The sequence below is a fragment of the Phycodurus eques genome, chromosome 1 (assembly GCF_024500275.1).
Source record: "Phycodurus eques isolate BA_2022a chromosome 1, UOR_Pequ_1.1, whole genome shotgun sequence".
Taxonomy (NCBI): Eukaryota; Metazoa; Chordata; class Actinopteri; order Syngnathiformes; family Syngnathidae; genus Phycodurus; species Phycodurus eques.
In genome coordinates, this window is record NC_084525.1 from 21,245,186 (window position 1) to 21,257,334 (window position 12,149).

Consider the following 12,149-nt stretch of genomic DNA (forward strand, 5'->3'; position numbering starts at 1 on the left):
AGCCGCGTTGTCTCTCGTGAAAGTTTACAAAACTATAGTATCTTTTTTTATTATTATTTTTAATCCTGAATACATAACACTGGTATATGTATTCCGTGACACCAGTCCAAGCCTGTTTCCACGTACCCCCTGCATGTGCTCGTGTACCCCTAGGGGTATGCGTACCTCTGGTTGGGAAACTGACTTCAACGGTTATACCACTGCAAAAAAATTGTAGTATGGTAAGATGATAATGGTACTGTTATCTTAATGTTTTTGTTCACAACCCCTATTAGGCAATCAAACTGTGTAATTAATGAGCCATGTGCACCTGTCGACATAAGATAAATTAGACCTTGATTTTTATTCATCAGTTTTAAGTCCATTTTTAATCATAGTTTTTATAGTGACCATTGTGGGTGTTTTTTTTCTTCTCACGGTAGAGTACTAAGAATGTTGTCCAAGTGTGTATATGAGACATAGTTAATTAACTATGGCTTGGGGTCATTTGCGTAATGTTGATATTTCCTCATATGATCATACGAAAGTTTTTAAAAAGATCAAGTAAGTCAAAAGTCAAAGTAATTATTTTTCAATATTGAACACAACACACACACACAATAATGAGTTCAACACTTGGTAGAATATTTTAGGAGTCTAGCATCATTCTGTTTTTGTCTTCCCAAATAGAACCTGGACTCTATGTGGCACTCCAGAGTATCTTGCTCCAGAAGTTATCCAGAGCAAAGGTCATTGCCGTGCCGTGGACTGGTGGGCTCTTGGCATTCTCATCTTTGAAATGTTGGCTGGGTGCGTACTGCTCAATACACAATACTGATTTTAAGCCAGATGCACAGAGGCGCAGAAGAAGCATGAAATAGTCAGAAGCTGAAGGAAAACATGGAATCAAAGTATTGATGCAGTTATTGCAAGTAAGGGTTATGGCACCAAATACTAAATGTTATTCATTTTAAGTTAATTTCATCATGTCTGTTCCAATACCTTTGCTCACTTAAAAAGTGGGTGGCTTCAAACAAAAGGTGCTCTCTCCTGAGTTGTTTAACACATCTAGATGTAAATACCATGAAATAAAAGCCGGAATTCTAAACTTTTGTCTCATATTCATCTTAGAATCTGAAACCTAAATGTCTTCAGTGTACAAAAAACACAAAGGAATTTACCCTGCCGTTGCAATACTTTTGGAGGGGACTGTATTTTACATTCTATTTACATTACATGTGCCGGAGCTCAATCAAGGTTTGGAAACACAAAGAAGGTTATACTGTGTATGGTCACCAAGGCAATGTTATTATTAGTTAATACAGTGTCACATTTAAATCTGTTGTGTTGAGATCCAAATAAATAATTTCAGATTCTTTCTCTCCAGGCATCCACCTTTTTTTGATGATAATCCATTTGGAATCTACCAGAAGATTCTGGCTGGAAAACTGGATTTCCCGCGTCATCTGGATTTTTACGTCAAGTAAGCTTTCATTTAAAAACAAAAACAAAAAGTGGCTTCCTCTCAGACTGCTTTGTAACTTACTGAGGCAAATGTGGCTTTGTTGTTAGAATGGTAGTGGAATTTCTTTTGGAAGCCTAATGCATAATAATACCATCAGGGGTGGTTTCTGGCATGGGCGATATGTGTGGCCGCACCAGGTGGCATTACTGCCAGAAATCGTTTTCTACTGTGTAAAGGCACAGTACCTGTTATGTTTGGTTCGGGAATTTGTACCCGCTTGCACGAGGCGGCATTCAAGCTCAGACCGCCGCTGATTAAAGTCTTACAATCCACCATTCTGAGCAAGGTTGCAAGGAAATCTTGAACTTTTATGTGTCACCTCTCACTGACGTATTCACATGAGACTGTGACTGTGGTTGAATTTTTACCTGAAAGGAGGGCAAATCTGGATGAGAGTTTGTTGTTGGTCAATTCATTGTTAGGGCCAGAAATATTTAGACAGCAGGGTCCGACATTAACGGTGGCTGGGGCCACTACGCCCCTGTCCAATGCCACCACCTCTGTACAGACGCTGGCCTGCTTGGGTCAGCAGAAATTTGAAAGTCACCGAAAATGTTCACCTGCCGAAAATGGCTCAAAAGTGCATTTTCAGTTGCGGACTGAAATACTTTTATCACCGAAGCATGCTGTCCCAGACAGGATGTTGTGATGACCCAAGGAAAAACCGCGACTGGCAGAAAAGGTCAATACACAGTCACAGCCATGAATGCAGTTGTACTAATAATTTCTTAAAGGGGCTTAAATAATACAGTATAAAGATGCTAGTAACAAAGTAATCACTAAAACTGAACATATTATGAATGTCCAGGGCCAATAGAGGTTCTGACAGGGCCACCACAACTTGGCTCATGTTATCGGGCCACCACCTAAAAAGGCTTAATGTCGGACTTTGACATTGATAACCTACTTCTACATGAATAGTAGCTATATGCTGTTGTGCACTTACATCAAGTACCACCTCAAAAAATACCACAATAATGACCAATATTAAAAGACAGCTGCAAAGTAGGGCTCATTGTTCAATTGAAATGTATTGCACAAAGGTTAAATACAACTGAACTGTACTGGAATTGAAAAAAATAAACCTTCAAGCATGCACAGTATGCACATTTTGAACATTTTATTCCGTAATTCTTTTGCATACCACTAGAGCTAGCCCATATACCACTCGTGGTACGCATATCACACTTTCACAATCACTGCTGTTAAGTATAAAGTCAAATAACAACCAAGACCTTTCAAAATTGATGGTCCAAAGTCAAAATAATACATACAGTATTATTTCAATGGTATGTGATATTTGTCACTAGGTGGTGCCTTTGAGTAGCATCCATCCAGCCATCTATTTTCCGTAATGCTTATCCTCACTCTGCGGGCGGCGTGCTGGAGCCTCTCCCAGCTGACTCTGGGCGAGAGGCAGGGTACACCCTGAACTGGTCACCAGCCAATCGCAGCTTTGAGGAGCAATCTCGGTGCAGAATTTACAGACTTATTGTTTTCCACAGAGACCTAATCAAGAGGTTTCTGGTAATTGACCGAGCCAGACGACTTGGCAACATGAAGGTGAGTTTTTCTTTTCATTGAACCTTTGAAAATAAATACAGTGTATAAAACTCCATATTTGCTAAATGCCAATTTTTGGAGACACCATGGTTAGTTTATAAATGTTCTTTATCAACAGAAAAGGTTGTTCAAACCCTAATTCCTACTGGTAAAAAGCCAACCCCAAAGTATGTTGCTGCCTCTGCCGTACTTTGGGTTGTAAAATTCTGTGAATTTTCAAAGTTGGAAACTTTTCATGGGAATTACTTCAAACTTGATCAAGTTCTACTAACGGATAAATCTGTTGAAATATCAAGCTTTTAATTGTATTTTGCACGGCTGTAAAATAAACCTAAATGTTTGTTTTTGTGCTTATTTCCTACATCTCCAAGCTCAACTTTCCATGTGCAGTGAGTAAAGTATTCAGACCCCCTTAAATTTTTCACTCTGTTATATTTCAGCCATTTGCTAAAATCATTTACTGTAGTTTCACGACCATAAGGCGCACTTAAAAGTCTTCTCCAAAATGGACGGGGCGCCTTATAATGCGGCGCGCTTTATCTGATCACCGAGTTTCAAAATCTGTAAATGTTGTTGTGTGACTTTGATGAGCGCTCCGCTTGACTGACTGGGAGCATTTCCTGCCGACACGCTGCTTATATAGAGGAAAGGCGGACGTGGCTGAGGACAGCATGCGGACATTAAAGGGTGCGGGTGAAAGAGGGCGTAAACAGGGCGTTCAAAGTGAAGTTGCGAGCGGCTTGGGAGCGATGGATGACAGATGACAACACAGCTTTACTAAGACTAGGAGGCAGCGCCGGGCGAGTTACGCCACTATTTGTGAATGGATTGTGGATGCTTGGGGTAACGTGTCTGCTTGCATTGTTGTTCGAGCTTTCATAAAAGCTGGCATCACTTCTGAGGACCCGCACGGCAACGAGACTGACAACGAGACTCACATTCACACCTACGGGCAATTTAGAGTCTTCAATTAACCTACCATGCATGTTTTTGGGATGTGGGTGGAAACCGGAGTACCCGGAGAAAACCCACGCAGGCACGGGGAGAACATGCAAACTCCACACAGGCGGGGCCGTGGATTGAACCCCGGTCCTCAGAACTCTGAGGCCGACACTGCCTGAAGAGCTCAGAGACAGAATTGTGGCAAGGCACAGATCTAGCCAGGGTTACAAAAAAATTCTGCTGCACATAAGGTTCCTAGAGCACAGTGGCCTCCATAATCCTGAAATGGAAGACGTTTGGGACGATCAGATCCCTTCCTAGAGGTGGCCGTCCGGCCGAACTGAGCAATTGGGGGAGAAGAGCCTTGGTGAGAGAGGTAAAGAAAGAACCCAAAGATCACTGTGGCTGAGACCCAGAGATGCAGTCGGGAGATGGGAGAAAGTTCTAGAAAGTCAACCATCACTGCAGGCCTCCATAAGTCGGGGCTTTATGGCAGAGTGGCCCGAGGGAAGTCTCTCCTCAGTGCAAGACACATGAAAGCCCTCATGGAGTTTGCTAAAAAACACCTTAAGTACTCCAAGATGGTGAGAAATAAGATTCTCTGGTCTGATAAGACCAAAATAGAACTTTTTGGCCTTAATTCTAAGCGGTATGTGTGGAGAAAACCAGGCACTGCTCATCACCTGTCCAATACAGTCCCAACAGTGAAGCATGGTGGTGGCAGTATCATGCTGTGGGGAGTGTTCTTCAGCTGCAGGGACAGTACGACTGGTTGCAATCGAAGGAAATATGAATGCGGCCAAGTACAGGGATATCCTGGATCAAAACCTTCTCCAGAGTGCTCAGGACTTTAGACTGGGCCAAAAGTTCACTTTCCAACAAGACAATGACCCTAAGCACACAGCTAAAATAACGGAGTGGGTTCAGAACAACTCTGTGACTGATCTTGAATGACCCAGCCAGAGCCCTGACTTGAACCCAATTGAGCATTTCTGGAGAGACCTGAAAATGGCTGCCCACCAACGTTCACCATCCAACCTGACAGAACTGGAGAGGATCTGCAAGGACGAATGGTAGAGGATCCCCAAATCCAGGTGTAAAAACTTGTTGTATCATTCCCAAAAAGATTCATGGCTGTATGAGCTCAAAAGGGTGCTTCTACTAAATACTGAGCAAAGGGTCTGAATACTTATGGCTTTGAGATATTTCAGTTTTTCTTTTTTAATACATCTGCAAACATTTCAACAATTCAATTTTTTCAGTCAATATGGGTGCTGTGTGTGTAATGAGGGGAAAAAAGAAATTATTTTAGCTAATGGCTGCAATATAACAAAGAGTGAAAAATTTAAGGGGGTCTGAATACTTTCCGTACCCTCTTTAAATTTACCGTAAACTTTGTTGTTTCTGCAGTTTTTTTTTTTTCAAATCACATCAGATTTTACAGTTTTTCTGAAATTAAGGTGGTGGTAAGTTTGGATTGAATGTACAGCCTTTTTTTCATTGCTTCAGAATGGCGCAGATGACGTGAAAAAGCACCGATGGTTCAAGGCCATCGATTGGGAGACTGTTCCACTGAAAAAATTGAAGGTAAGTATTTTCATGACCTTAAAACAGTTATTTGAAGAACAATATGGAGTAATTTGAATTTAAATATGCACCAGAAATAGGAACATTGTCGTTTGACAAGGGGAGTAACACTTGTTAGTAAATACCTGGAGTCACTCTCTTTAAAAACCAAAGACCAAGTCCTAAACCTTGGTGTTCTGATAAGATTCCGACCTGACTTTTAACAGTCATATCAAAGCAAAACTGCCTTCTACCATCTGAAGAACATATCCAGAGTGAAGGCTTTCATGTTACAAGTAGACCAGGAAAAGCTCACCCATGCTTTTCGCTCAAGTAGTCTTGACTATTGTAATGGTCTTCTGACTGGACTCCCTAAAAAGAGCATTAAACATCTCCAGCTCGGGTTCTGACCAGAACAAAGAGGCCAGAGCATATTACTCCAATTCTAAAGTCTTTACACTGGCTCCCAGTCAGCTTTAGAATAGATTTTAAACTTCTGATACTGGTCTATAAATCACTAAACGGTTTAGGTCCTGAATACATGAATGAAATGCTAATGGCTTATAAACCCACTCGGGCTCTGAGATCGACAGACTCTGGTCAAATAGTGGAGCACAGAGTCCAAAGCAAACATGGTGAAGCAGAATTTAGATATTATGCTGCACGCAAATGGAATAAGTTGCCAACAGAAGTGATGTCAGCCCCAAGTGTGCCTGTTTTTAAGTCCAGGTTAAAAACTCTTTTTTTTTATTTTTTTTTATTATTATTATTTTTTTTATATTATCTATTTTTTTCCCCCTCATGCTTTTTAGAGCATTGAGCCTCTGCCTATTCATAGTTTGCTATTCCCAAATTCATCCTTTCTATGGAACTTGTCCTCAGCTAGTCACCAATATACTAATGCATTTGTGCTATTTATTTATTTATTGCTCTTTCTGAAATGCCCTAAGATGCCACAAGATGCTCTGTCTCATTGGAAAGTAGTATTTTGTGTCAAGGAAGTATGTTGAAGTGGTATGTACGACTCTTCGAAGATCTTATGTAGGGAGGAGTTGATGATGAGATGTTAGGGAGGAGCAAAGTTTAGACTGGGTTAATGTAAGTTACTGAGAGTCTTTGCCATGTATATGTTTTTGCGTAGCTTAAAAAGCTATTTTGTCTTGGGTACCGGATAGTGATAAGAACCTCTTATTATTACTTCCTCTTTGTCTTATTACCTTCAAATGCGGCTATGTGACCACAAATTTCGTTTTAGACGCAGTATCTTAAAAAAAGTCAAAGTGAGTTCATTCCTCACATTCTTGAAAACACTGAATAAATAACAGTGTAAACATCACAGCCATTAAAGTCTAAACTGCTGGCAACAAAAGTGACTACACCCCAAAATGAAAATGCCCAATAATGCCCCAAGTGTCAATATTTTGTGTGGCTACCCTTATTTTCCAGCACTGCCTTAACCTTTTTGGGCATGAAGTTCACCAGAGCTTCTCATGTTTCCACTGCAATGAATCCTCTTCCACTCCTCCATGACGACATCACCGAGCTGGTGGATGTTAGACCTTGTGCTCCTCCACCTTCCGCTTTAGGATGCCCCAGAAATGCTCAATAGTGTTTTTTTTTTTAATGAACGTGTCGTCATTGGAATGAATCCTATCATAATGGCCTCATAATTAGAGTGTAAGGTACTGGATAGATATTAGCGAGCCTCAGTGATGGAGATGAACCTCAATACACTGATTCAATTGTTCCTTGAAATAAGAAGTCTGAATGATTCGACAGTCAGTTTTAACAGTAATCAATAATTGTTTAATCAATGAGTTGAAATAATGAATTTAATTTATTTAAAAAAATAATCTACAACTTCTAACTGTAACTTTTGTTTAAATCCACAGCCTCCAATAGTTCCCAAAGTGTCCCATGAAGGCGACACCACAAACTTTGAAGTTTACCCCAATGATGAATGGAAAAAAGACCCTTCTGTTCCACCAAGAGACTTGGAGATCTTCAAAAACTTCTGACAACTCCGACAGAATGTTTAATTAATGGGATGGCGGGAAAAAACATTTACAACGAACAAGTCCTATAAGCGTTAAGGGAATACAGTGGACCCCTGCATATTTGCAGTTCGACATTCGCAAATTCACCTAGTTGCGGATTTTTTTTAATCTATCCTCCATTAGTTGTGAGGGGAAAAAACACTTTCACTCACAATTTTCTGTAATGTGGCAAAATAAGTCTTTTTTTTTAATTTTCATGGCAAAATACTGTCTACAGTATGTATGATAATTTGTGTATTGTAGTAACGAACAGTTACTAGTTGTCCGCTCAACCAAGCTTCCGTGACAGCAGGCAGAAGGTGGAAGTTCCGCCCACAGATATAAATAGGTAGAAACAACATGCCCCTTTTGATCTACGTGCCTACGTCAACGTTTAAGCTAGGTGGGTAAAAGCCATCAGCATATTCTGTGTGTGTGGACGGCAAGAAAACCGAAAGAAATAGGATGCTGGCACATTGTGCCGCATGCGGTTGCATACAATGCCGTACACCTACAACAAGGGAACTGGGAATAACCTTTCACACGTAAAAATATTTTTGGGAGCTTTTTTCCAAATGTTATATATTGATAGCACACACTTTAACGTTGGCAAAAAAAAAGTAAACCTCATGAAAATAGGTTAAGAAATCAGCAAGTTACGACTTAATGTCAATGTCCATCCATTGCCTTTGACAGGAATGTCGACCTCCCTAACATGGCCGCCACGTAGGAACCTCGGTCAGCCGGGTTGATGCAGTGCGCGATCATATCTAGTCCTCCTATCTATGGTTGCACCGACACACACGCTCACTCGCTCCGCTCCTGACCCGCTCATCCAATCGTAAATAGGATGAGCGGCTGATAGATAAGATGGCAGCACCCATGTCTACAGCTTTGTAGCATTATACTTTCGCAAAACTAATAAACACAGCATCAAAACCAATGTAATCTGGTATAACAACTCAGTGGAACTTCACTAAACCTACTTACGACTGGTTTGCTGTGCAGTCAAATAGTCATTATTTTACACCGGACTGCACTGCGACAATAATTCTTATCATCATTAGAATTGTTAGCATGTATGTACAGGTACTGTACATAGTGTATGTGTGTACTTAGCTGTAAGCTGTTTACTGTGTTTTTAAGGATACAGCAATGTTTGAAAATGTTTGTAAGCGTTTGAAATGCTATTTAAGTGTTTTGGGATCATAGTTACTGGTATATTTGTGGTTTAAACTATTAATATAGGCAATTATCATTTTTGGGAGCAGTCAGTTATTCACGGAAATTCGCTTTTCGCGGACATGTCCCCCGCAAACAGTGGGTGTCCACTGTATTTATGTTACTCAAAGTTGGCATAGTTATACCTCTTTAGCTCCTAATGAGTCATGCTGTAACTTCTGTCATACCACAGAACCTGCTTTTTATACACTCATCCACTTCCCCATTTTTTTAGTATTAATCTCTGAGCCTACACATGAGCGGAAAAAAACAAGACTGTTACTTTCTACTTTTTAAAATGTTTTATATTTCATCGCAATTGCATATTTCTTTTTGACCACTGAATCCTGTGACTTTTTGGCCAGAAGCAAGTATTAAGGGGAAACTACATTTTTTTATTATTTTTTTTATTGTTGACAAAAGGCAGCAAAAAAGGTGCCTTATTTTTTTGCTACAGATTTGTTAGTTTCACTTGAAAAATTTCCTCAACTTCTCATTGTTACGTAACTCAAAATAAAATAAAATGATAAACTTCCAGTGGTTTTAAGGTGTTTTGTCTCTTTAAAAAGTTTCCTTTCTCCAGCATTGCATTTTGCCTCTAGCGGTTTGAACTATCCTATCCATTTTGTGGGGAGGACAAACCCCATGGAAAAAAACTGTAAATAGCAATGATATGGATAACATTTAACAAACAAACTGGAAAAAACTGTAAGATAGACCATAATGTAGGTTTAAGAAAATCCTTCATAAGCAGGTTGTAATTCAGTCATGCAATAAAGTTAGACTGAGGAATATGAGTGATGGCCATCAGTCATGTTGTCATCCAAGCAGTCGGTTTGAGCGAAAAGGTCAGGAAAACGTCGATCGTTTGCGGGGGATGGTGTCAGTGGGTCATCAGAGTTCATCCGTGAATAGTGTACAAATCCTGTAAATCCTGTGCCAACCATACGGGAGACTAAAGATTTCATTCACCAAAGGGACCAGGCGACAGGGCATGAAAAAGAGAACAACGAAAGCAACACAGATCATAAGTGCAAAGCAATACAGCCAAGCCTGGCATCAGAGTACAGGGAACCAGCTGGAATCGAGAACCTCCTCATGGACAACGGCATCGCAGATTCGAGTGAGATTTTCAGGGGTCCGTCAGCCGCCCTTGGCAGTGCTGATCGGACTTGTTTCCTGACATCAGAGAGCAAGTTAGTCAAAGACGTGCAATACCTGATCATGTTTTCGCAAAGGTGTCTGTCCCTCGGCAAGCCTGGAGGATATAGTCCGACATTCGGAGGGCCTGCAAAGTGGAAATTGTGCATATACGTCTCATATACTGTACATCAACACAATTTGTAGACAATCCAATTCAATTGTGGCTTCACAACATTTACTCAATTTAGCTTTCAGAATCCCATTTTCCTTCTCTACTGTACTGCCACATTAGGGATGGTAACTACAATGCGTTTTAAGGTCAAATTGTAACCTTTCAGAAAGCTGTGTCATCACTTCATTTACAACATGTGTGCCGTTGTCAGAAGAAGGTTTCTCTGGGATTCCCCATCTGGGAATAATTTATGTCAATAATGCTTTTGCCTCCATAGTTGCAGATGCGTGTTTGGCCGGAAATACTTCAATCCATTTTGAAAACATATCTACCATAACTAGACAGTTTTTCTTGTCCTCACAAGGTGTCAATTCTATAAAGTCCATCATTACATGTTAGAATGGTCGTGCAGGCGGTGGATGTGCTGCCTGTTGAGTGATTGGGCGTGTGGTCTGCCAGGGTTGTGACGAGCACGTGAGGCAGGATTTGTTGGCTGCAAAAGCAGACCGCAGGGCACACTTAAGATGTTCGAAATGCGGCATCAGGCGTCCATTTGACGTGTGATGAGGAAGTGAGTGACCTGTCCAGGGCAAGAGAGCGCACTGCAGTCCTAATCAGAATAATTTGGTATGAAATGTATGCAGTAAGAGCAGAGTGCCAAAAAAGATAATACCTGTTTCTTAGTGACTGGTTTGGGCATGTCGACAATAGTCTGCCCTCGGGCCGGAGAAAGTATTTTTCCATGAGGAGTGAGGATGTTTGTGATACAAACTGCAATTTTGACAATGATGCCTTGTGACCTTCTGATGCAAGGTGTTTCAACAAAGCAATTGTATCAGTCTCACATTGTTCTTTGGTGGGTGCGGCAATCCACATACATATGACTCAGTGCATGTGCTGAGTCACGAAGCGATTGTGAGGGCAATAGGCGGCATAAATGATCGCCTTGATCAATTCATGTGTCCTCCCAAATATCAGTGGTTCATTAAATACACTGGTTAACAAATGAATTCTGAGTCCTTGCCTCAATTGCATTTTTGAAATCAAATGTTTGCCGGCAATTAATTGTTCATCAGTGCTAATTGCTCATGTGTCTCCGATGTGCAGATTTATGATAACAGATTCCTATCGTCACCCCTAAGTGTCGCCAAAGCACCAAGAGCTGCAGAAACGTGCAGTTGGCGTGAGGCGCCGCACATTTCCAGGGTCATCTCACTCTTGATACATCTGACCTTTGCCGTGAAAAAGAAGGTACGCCATGTTTTTGTGCGTACGCACCTTTTGTACATGAGGCCCCTGGTCTTTGGGGGCTACACCTAGTGACTGCAGGCACCATGTTGGGTGACCCCTTGTCTAAGATATTATGGGTCAATGCGCTCTTAAATCGGGCAAGCTATATTACACGTCCATCTGTGATGGTTTTTGTTTGTTTTTTCTCATTTATATTTGGACCCATTGCATGAAACCCTTGTAAGAGTAAATTTTGCTCATAAGTTGATTTTTGTTTAAATTCCTTTTTAATTTCTCGGAATATCTAAACAATCCGTTCATTTTTATAGCGAGCGGCGTCGTAGCTACGGTTTCCTTTAGAGCAGCGGTGTCACTCATTTTTGTCGCGGGCCACATTGTAGTTACGATTTCCCTCAGAGGGCCGTCATGACTGTAAAACCATAAAAATGGTTAATCGCTCATATTATTGCATATACACAACAAATACACGAACAAACCAATTCTGACATCGGAAGTCAACGAAACTAGGGTGTTCAGTTACTGTAAAAACAAAAAAGGGGGATTGGTAACAAAAAGTGCTTGTAGTACCTCAACATTATTTATTCCATCCATCCATCCATCCATTTTCTACCGCTTATCCGAGGTCGGGTCGCGGGGGCAGTAGCTTTAGCAGGGACGCCCAGACTTCCCTCTCCCCAACCACTTCATCCAGCTCTTCCGGGGGGATCCCGAGGCGTTCCCAGGCCAGCCGAAGGATGTAGTCTCTCCAGCG

The 12,149-nt window shown here is 41.1% G+C and overlaps 1 protein-coding gene across 1 annotated transcript in view; it reads left to right on the top strand.

Moving 5' to 3' along the window:
* Window positions 1-9,369, top strand: part of prkx (protein kinase X-linked) — a 16,244-nt gene extending 6,875 nt beyond the window's left edge. Inside the window, exons 4-8 of the mRNA XM_061682695.1 lie at window positions 670-789; window positions 1,367-1,462; window positions 3,010-3,067; window positions 5,519-5,596; window positions 7,468-9,369. Of these exons, the coding sequence (XP_061538679.1) occupies window positions 670-789; window positions 1,367-1,462; window positions 3,010-3,067; window positions 5,519-5,596; window positions 7,468-7,593 (478 nt within the window). The 3' untranslated portion in view covers window positions 7,594-9,369. The remainder of the gene's footprint in view (window positions 1-669; window positions 790-1,366; window positions 1,463-3,009; window positions 3,068-5,518; window positions 5,597-7,467) is intronic.
* Window positions 9,370-12,149: the final 2,780 nt, after the last annotated feature.